Below are 9,115 nucleotides of genomic sequence, written 5' to 3' on the forward strand. Positions count from 1 at the left end.
GAATTTAAAGAAAAATCTGCCTGGCTGTTGATCAGCCTAAAACAGCAAGGGAAGAAAAAGTCAGTTATAAATATATCAGAAAACAATTTTACCCAAGGACATGTTGCAGTTGTAAATTGTCATAATGACTCCCTTCTTTGAGTGATAACTGTTTTCTCACTGAGTGAGAAAATTTCTTTTTTTTTTTTTTTGAGACGGAGTCTTGCTCTGTCGCCCAGGCTGGAGTGCAGTGGCCGGATCTCAGCTCACTGCAAGCTCCGCCTCCCAGGTTTACGCCATTCTCCTGCCTCAGCCGCCCGAGTAGCTGGGACTACAGGCGCCCGCCACCTCGCCCGGCTATTTTTTTTTTTTTTTGTATTTTTTTAGTAGAGACGGGGTTTCACCGTGTTAGCCGGGATCGTCTCTCGATCTCCTGACCTCGTGATCCGCCCATCTCGGCCTCCCAAAGTGCTGGGATTACAGGCTTGAGCCACCGCGCCCGGCCGAGAAAATTTCTTATTTAAAATCTTTGATATCAGAAATTTGTTGTTTTCAATCATATGGATAAGAATAAAATATGACACCCTTTCTGGGAGTACCTAATTCACGCTGACAGAGACATACAACCTCACATTCTATTCCAGGAGCAAAGCTTCAGAGAAAAAGTTCTGAACACAAAATTTCTCATACATCTTAATTTTGTAGTTTCCAAGGAAAAAGAACAATTGGGTCCAGATCTGATCTTCATAAGGAGCTTTCTTTGCTTTCCACCTATAAAATCACTTCTTTTAAATTTCACCTCAACTTCACCCTTCCCCAAATTTAAAATAATTGTCTTTTACATTGTTTAATGAGACGCCCTGTGATTCTTGTGGTTTGCAGCCTCCTTTATGTCCATGGGTCAAAAAACCTGACTGCTGGACAATAAGGATGCCTCTAGAAGACTTAGGATGACTGAGCTCAGGTAAAATTAGAAGAGTGAAAACACATGCCGTGATCCTTCTACAGAAATATTTCCTGAATTCTAGAAAATTCACTTGCAAACTTATAATTGTTCTACACAATTAAATTTTAGTTAAAGGTATATTACCATCTATGTGCTTGTAGGGTAGGGAAAATGGCTTTCCCTCACCCTTCTAGGTTCTTTGACAGGGCTACAAATTAAGTTGCCACAAGACAGACTAATAGGAGAAAAATTATATTTAATAATGTTCATATACACAGGAGTCCCACAAAATATGGGATTCAAAGAAGGGCCACATGATTGAGGCTTATATAACATCCTTAGCTATAGATAAGATTGGGGGTAGGGATCTCTGGAGCATAGCGTTGACAGGTTATGGGAGTGTGAGGGGGAAAAATGTATTGTGCATATACATTGTCTTGTTATGCAGATAAAAAGTATATCAGATAATGAAAGTTGCCCTAGAGCAGCCTTCTTCCTGATACAGATACTTTTACTATTGTAGGTTTTCTCTATAGATGTACTTTTTTTAAAAAATTAAAAAGTAGCTGTGTCTGCAGTTTCTCAAAGTAACCTGCTGGAAATTTGCCCAAGAAGTGTTCTTTGAGCTGACATATTCTGATCTCCTACAGTCATATTTTGGAGTTGTATCCTAAGCCCCAACATGTTGATAAGCATTTTTTTTAATTACTGAGAAATAAATTGCTGTGCAAAACAGTTTAAGAGAGAGAAAAGAAATAATATAATTTCTCTCCTTTGCTGTTTATATTTAATATTTTTAGTTTGTTTGTTCATGTGAAACAATCTGAAAATACATTCTACAGTAACACCAGTAATGCTTATGTTTGGGCTCAGAAAACGGTACCTCAAAGTATGACACTTTGGCATGCTGAGTACTTTGGAAAAACTGGATCGCTACATACAGAAGAGTGAAATTGGACCCTGTCTCACACAATATGCAACAATCAATGCAAAATGAATTAAAGTTCCATGACTTTGGTCCGGGCAATGATTTTCTTGGATAGGACCCGCAAAACACTGGCAACAAAAGCATTAGACAAATGGGATTGCATCAAACTTAAAGGCTTCTGCATAGCCAAGGAAATAGTTAATGAGAGACAAACCGAATTAGGAGAAAACTTTTGCAAACCATATGTCTGATACAGAGTTAATATCTGAAATTTATATGACACTAAACTCAATAGCAAGAAAACAAATAATCTAATTTAAAAATGGGCAAAGGACCTGAACAGTTATTTCTTAAAAGAAGGCATATGGTCAACAAATATATGAAAAAGTGCAGAGCATCCCTAACGATCAGGGAAATGCAAATTAAAACCACAATGAGACATCACCTCCCACCTGTTAAAGTGGCTATAATAAAAAAGATCAAAGTTAAGTGTCAGTGAGGATGTGAACTTTGGCATATTTAGGTTTGTAATTCATCTGAATTTTATTTTTTGTGTGTGAAGTGTAAGGTGGATTTTAAAAATATTTAATTCTATTTTTTTCTACATCATTTTCCTTTCTAGTCCTTCCTTTTCCAGTAATGTATGATTTATCCTCTGTCGTATTCTGGTCACCATTCATGAATGGATTGAGTTTTCTTCCTTTGGTCCATTCTCTATCTCTAAACAACCATAATCTTTCAATTACTATAATATTATAGACATGTTTATATCTGAAAAGCCATTATCTACTTCTTACTTTTCATCTTAAAAATTATTTTAATTTTCATGGCTGTTCAATTGTATATATGAATTTTTTAAAACCTTAAGTTCCATTTTGAACTGCTTTAAGACTTCAGATGAAAAGTTTATTGGTTACTTATGGAGAATCAACACCTTTATTGAGTCTTCTTATCCCTGTACACAGTATGTAATCCAATTACTTTCATTTTGTTCATACTCTTAGGTAACTTAAAAAATTATATTCTCTAAAAGTTATTTTTCCCCATTGATGAGAGTTAATCTCAGATACCATATACTTTTCAATGTTCTTGTGAATATGTAATCCATCTTTAGTTTCTTTTACTCTAGGACTCTCCTTGGTCATTTCACCCCCAAATTTGACTTTTTGAGCCATCTCATCAGTCTCTTATAGGATGTCTCATATTATTAGTTTGTTCAGTTGTTTCTCATGGTATTATTAAATTTGTATCTTCTGTTTTTCTGAAAACTGGAAGTTAATTCTGAGGCTTGATTAAATTCCAGGTTAAATATTTTTAAGAGAATATTTCAAGGATGATGTAGTCTACATATTGCAACATATCAGGACGCACATATGTTATTTTATTATTATTGATACCAATTTTGATCAATTAGATTATGGAGGCTACCATCCATTCTCTTTATTGTAAATATAGAATAGATAGTTTGAGGTTGAAATCTTGTCATTATGAAGATATCTCATTTTCTTACAACTCTTTTTCTAGTGGTTTTATCATCCATGACTGATTCTTGCCTGAATCAATTCCAATATAGATGATTAATGTTATTAATTTTTAAATTCTATTATTTCTTAAATATTTACTAGCTGCCAATCTTCTAAAAATGTTTTTTTAAATCAATTTTTCCCTGGTAATTAAAAAATATTATAGAAAAATAGGGCACTGAGATAATTTGGACAGCTGTCATTAAGATGGCTAACTAGAGATGCCTAGCACTTACCTACTCCACAAAGAAGGACTGAAATAGCAAGTAAATAGCCAAATGTTGATGGCACTATCTAGGAGAGAATGCTGGTATCCAGCAGGGAAGCAAAAGGAATCCTAGGAGATATAGAAACTCAAGATGGCAGCATGGAGAAGGAAGTAAGGCAGCCAGCTGGGTGGGCTAGGAGCCAGAAAGTACTTCCCTTCTCATGTGGAAAAAAGGTAAGTGAGAGATCCATGTAAGTACACATGTAGGCACCTGCACACACTGTCCAGAGGCTGAAGAGTGGTGTGTCCAGCCTACCGGAACCCACACACCCCACCCAGGAGCCTGAGGGCCAGCCTGCCCAGCCTGCTACTTCTACAGCCAGCATCCTTGTTCCACACTCAGAGGTCCAAAGACTGGCCTACTGAGGGTTCACTGCCATTACTGCTAGCACTTGCACACACCACCAAAAGGCCTAAGCACCAGTCAGCCTTGTGTCCCCGTCTTCAGCAAAGGCTAGTCAAAGCATCTGCAAACAACTGCAACCTAAGCCACTAAGGAACTCACAGAAACTACTGACATTGATGACAGCAAAAGAAATCATACAGTGGCTACAGTCTGGTGTATATCCAGAATCAAAGCCAAAGCAACCTGCCCAACCAAAATTGAAGACACATATATAATAATAAAAAGTATTTCCTTACAGAAGATACTCCATAAACCTGGAAGAAATGACTGTTAAATGAGATGCACAGATACCAACACAGGGATGAAAGAAACACAAAACAGCAAGGAAACATGACACCTACAAAGGAAGACAATAATTCTCCAGTAAAAGACCCCAAAGAAAAGGCATATAAAATGCCTGAAAAATAATTAAAACTAATTATCTGAAAGAACCCGAATGAGATACAAAAGAACACAGATAAACAACACAAAGAAATAAGAAAAGAAAAATCATGATCTGAATCAGAAATTCAACAAGAAATAGATACCATAAAAAGAACAAATAGAAATCCTGGAACTAAAGAATTTAATGAATGGAATAAAAATGTAATTGAGAGCTTCAACAAAATACTAGATTAAGTAGAAGAAAAAAATTTTGAACTTGAAGACAACTCTATTGAAATAATTCAGGCAGACAAAGAAAAACACAAATACTCCAATTTGATTATTATACATTATATACCTGAATCAATATATCCTATGTACCCTATAAATATATACAATTATTGTGTATCAATAAAACTAATAAAGTATAAGAAAAAGAGGACTATAATTATAAAATATCAGATGCTACTAAAAAACAAAAGGGAGGACACTGAAAAATCTCAATGGATTTTCCACAATGTATGTAATTTCTTAAATATTTAAACCAAAAATATTTCACCAATATAATTTAACTAAGGGTAGGGTAACAGTCTTTTCTCTTTTACAACTCTGCCCACTCAACTCTGACAATAGGTAGATATACACGTCAAAGTAATCTATTTACATTTAGCATATATTTTTTCTTTAAGGGGAAAGAACAAATAATTGTGTGATTTTCCCTCTGGTAGAACTTAAAGGAAATTTTATGTGTAAGATATATCATGAAAGTTTAATTTAACCTTATTTATATTCTTAGCATCTATCTTATTCTGGTATGGTAAAAATCAACGTAGCTGTCAGAGGATATTTGGGACATGATTAAATAAGATAACATGTGACTCAGAATTAAACCTGGTCATCTACTTAATTCAAGGGACAATAAAACATTAGTAACATGATTGAAAAAAGAGGACAATATGGTTGAGAACAATCTTAGGAACATTTGTACTTTTTCTTAGATAAATAAGAACATAGCAAAGTCAATATAAAATTCAGAAAGTTATTCTAATAAGACACAGAATCTCTAGGGAGGGTTATACAGAAGGTAAAGAAAAAGATTTCACATTGTAGACACTAGTAGTTAAACCAAAGGAAGTGTATCACAACTGAATGACTTGTGCAATCATTTTAACACATTTCCAAGCTTCTGTTCAGAATCAGATTTAAAACATTATTCTTTATACAGGGAGAGGTAAAGGCGTTTCTAAATTATAGACATGTAGACACATAGAAACACACAGTTCTTAGACCTTGGGAACTCTGCCTGGTCTCTTTCTGGAAATGCTATTTACTGGGTGACCACCATTTGCCTAGGAGACCTTGGCTCAGACATGTCTTTTCACCTCTGCTTTAGGTGTCCTGAGGACTGTTTACATATCTGGGCACACCTCTAAAATGGCCTTAGCTTCCTGTGTTATTTTTGCCTAGTATTGTTCTTGCTCAACACTAGCTAGAGTCTGTGAATTTTATCTGGGTAGTGCAAATGCATTATACTGTACTCATCGAATCACCTCAGCATTTTTAATTTGTTCTCAGTGAATAAAATAGAGAAAATAGGTTATTAAGAGACCAAAGATGAAAGCATCATGTTAAACAGAACCAATTCGTTCAGAAAGTTATAATACAAAGGCAGAAATGCTTTGTCATAGAAGAATACCAAATGATTACCCTAACACTATATGTTATCCTGATGTAATGCAATTAAGTGACCTTAGAAATAGTCAGTTAGGCTCTCGAGTATTTATTTCTTCAGGGAAAAAATAATGTATGTTGCTTTCTTTTCTTAGGTCTTTCCAAAGTTAAAAATAAGGAAAGTTTCTCGTGATCTGTAAGGTACTGTATCATTGACAGAACTTGAAAGTGTTAAATGAAGTAAGCCTCCTGGCCATATGTGTTTTGCAACAACCTTATCAGAGCACGTTTCACGTCATCGTTCCGCAGGCTGTAGATTACAGGGTTAGATACTGGAGGCATCACAGTGTAGATCACAGAGGGCAGCCTGTCAATAACAGATGGTGAATTCGAAGGTGGCTGAAGATAAACAAAATAAGCAGTTATGATAAAAACAGTGAAAACAATGAGATGGGAGAGGCATGTAGAAAAAGCTTTTGACTGACCTTTAGTGGTAGGGATCTTCAGTACAGTGGAGAAGATATAAATGTAAGAGATCACAATACAGATGAAACAAGAAATGCTTAAACACGCACCAACTCCAATACTTGCATAAATTACCATGAGTGTTTCAGAACAGGAAATCCTTAGTAACGAAGGAACATCACAGAAAAACTGTGGGATCACACTGGAACCACAGAAAGGCATGGAAAATGTGCCAGCTGTGTACACAGTACCAAAGAGCCCTCCAACGGCCCAGGAAACACTTGCCATTAACACACAGACGCCAGTATTCATGACTACCTCGTAGTGCAGGGGACAGCAGATGGCTACATAGCGGTCATAGGACATGGCAGTGAGGAGAAATATCTCACCTGCTGAGAAGGAAGTCATTAAAAGTAGCTGGAAGGCACATCCTAGAATGGAAATGGAATTGTTGTGGGTTAGGTTGTTGACAATGAATTTTGGGATTGGAACAGACACCAGGAAGACATCCAAAAAGGATAAGTTCTTCAGGAAGAAGTACATGGGTGTTTGGAGCTTTATGTCTAGGGTAGTGAGAGTAATGATGAGAAGGTTACTCATTAGGGCTGCCAGGTAAATCAGTAGGAAGAGCACATCGTATAAAATCTGCAGCTTCTGGACATTAGAAAACCCCGTAAGAAGAAATCCTGTCACCAAGGTGACATTGGCCATACTAGATTCTCTTCAGTGCCTGTCAAGGTGAGAAGATATGCAAAAAAAAAAAGGAGAAAAAAATTAAAAAATCTATACAGACTAGCAAGAGTCATATTGATATACAAAAATATTCAGTGGAAAGGAGTCTACCTAAAATGGCTCTCCACTTACTTAAAACTTCATTGTTCATTTTTTAAGATAAACTCCATGAGTAATGTGCAGATTCCATTAGACTTTCTAAGAGTTTTACCTAATCCTATAGCCTCCAACTTAATTTGTTACAAGACACATATAACTTGACTAAACACAGAAGCTTTTCCAACCCACTGAGAATTTGCATCAAATTATTATTATGCCATGCTTCATGATGAATCCGTTGCTTTCAGAAAAGCAATCCAAAGGCCCATGTCTTTAGATTGTGTTAGTGTCCCTAATATCCTACACAGGTGCAAAATATCAATTATGTGATGTTACAAACATAAAGTCACACTTACAGATGTATTGAATAATCTCACATAGGTAAATAACTTTCTCTATTCTAATGATAGTAAGCAAGGAAAAATAAACTAGGATTTGTTGTTCAATGTTTGTATTATCTTGAGGTCATACAATTCTAACATAATGAATATCTCATTAGTGTAGAAATAAAAAATGAATTATTTAGCAAAATTTCATGTTCTTTGAATGTGCACATGTGTACTAAAGCCACATCATTATAAGGGTGGTTGATTTGTGTATAAAGGAATTTTGACAGGGCACCATGATAAAATGGCTTTCCCATCCTAACTGAATAATTTTTCTTGATCATGGTCGGTTTTCCATAATTTACTTTGTAAAGCTATCAAGTATCTTCTTTCAGTGTTTAAAATATTTCCCTCAATTATTAGTTACTGATGTAGAGTTATTTATTCTTTATTGAAAAGATCAGAAAAATGTTCCATATATATCAGACATCAAACTAGATGGTAGAGATTTAAAAAATATACAACTTTTTTTTTTTTTCTAGGAGCTTGCTGTTAATGGGAGGAAGCAGAAAAAGAACAAATAAATTAGTAAACAAGATAAACTCAGATTGGGGCAGGCATTACGAAAATATAAAGGTGTTATTTTAGAGATTAACCAGATGAAAGGGCTTTCTATGTGGGTGACCTGGGGGCTGACAACAAAATGAAGAGAAGAAATACAGGACAAAGATCTGTAGAGAAGATGCTTTAGGAAGAGAAGCTTAAAAAATAAAGTAAAGGTGATGGACATTTGGATCACATGTGGAGAAGCAGTATACAGTGAACCTGGAAAATGTGGTAGAGTGATTAAATAATTCTGAAGACATTTATTAGCTTCAATGGTCAGTCTGGAGAAATAGCCAAGGAAGGACAAAAGGGAGGAAGAAGGATAAAGAAACTGGCCATTAAATTTAATTGTTTTTTGGTCTGCCCTAAATTTCCTTAATATCTACAAGATTTTTAAAATTTTAATAGAAATTTGAAATTAATACCGTATAATAATTCCAATTCTTCAACCACATGGACACAGGATTACTCATCAGATGTCCTTAAGGCGATAATTCCATCACATCTACACAATAGTAGAAATATTTCTCCCAGAATAAAAAATTTAATTTGTCAGTTGATTACCTGAAATGAAAACAAAACGTCTAGCTTCCTTCATAAACTCCGTGTCAACATAGCATATGGTTCCATCTCTAGATTTTTGATAAAAGACTCGAAGAGCTCTGCAAAGCTGTGGGAGTTTCTTCACATGGAAGGATGCATAGTACCACAAAGAGGAAGGCTACTTGCCTTTCTTTTATTTCAAATTTGACATAATTTGGAAACTTCTATAGTCAAAGGGACTGCAACAAATTATTTTTAAG

At 35.3% G+C, this 9,115-nt stretch overlaps 1 protein-coding gene across 1 annotated transcript; it reads right to left on the minus strand.

Moving 5' to 3' along the window:
* Window positions 1-6,065: 6,065 nt before the first annotated feature.
* On the minus strand, window positions 6,066-7,455 carry LOC126943450 (olfactory receptor 14A2). The gene has a single exon (XM_050772206.1). It carries the CDS (start codon window positions 7,258-7,260, stop codon window positions 6,316-6,318), a length of 945 nt encoding a protein of 314 aa, XP_050628163.1. The 5' UTR covers window positions 7,261-7,455; the 3' UTR covers window positions 6,066-6,315.
* Window positions 7,456-9,115: the final 1,660 nt, after the last annotated feature.

The sequence above is a fragment of the Macaca thibetana genome, chromosome 1 (assembly GCF_024542745.1).
Source record: "Macaca thibetana thibetana isolate TM-01 chromosome 1, ASM2454274v1, whole genome shotgun sequence".
Taxonomy (NCBI): domain Eukaryota; kingdom Metazoa; phylum Chordata; class Mammalia; order Primates; family Cercopithecidae; genus Macaca; species Macaca thibetana.

Bases quoted from the DNA above. Each gene is read 5' to 3' on its own strand.
- LOC126943450 (XM_050772206.1), bottom strand. From the start codon at position 7,260: ATGGCCAATGTCACCTTGGTGACAGGATTTCTTCTTACGGGGTTTTCT.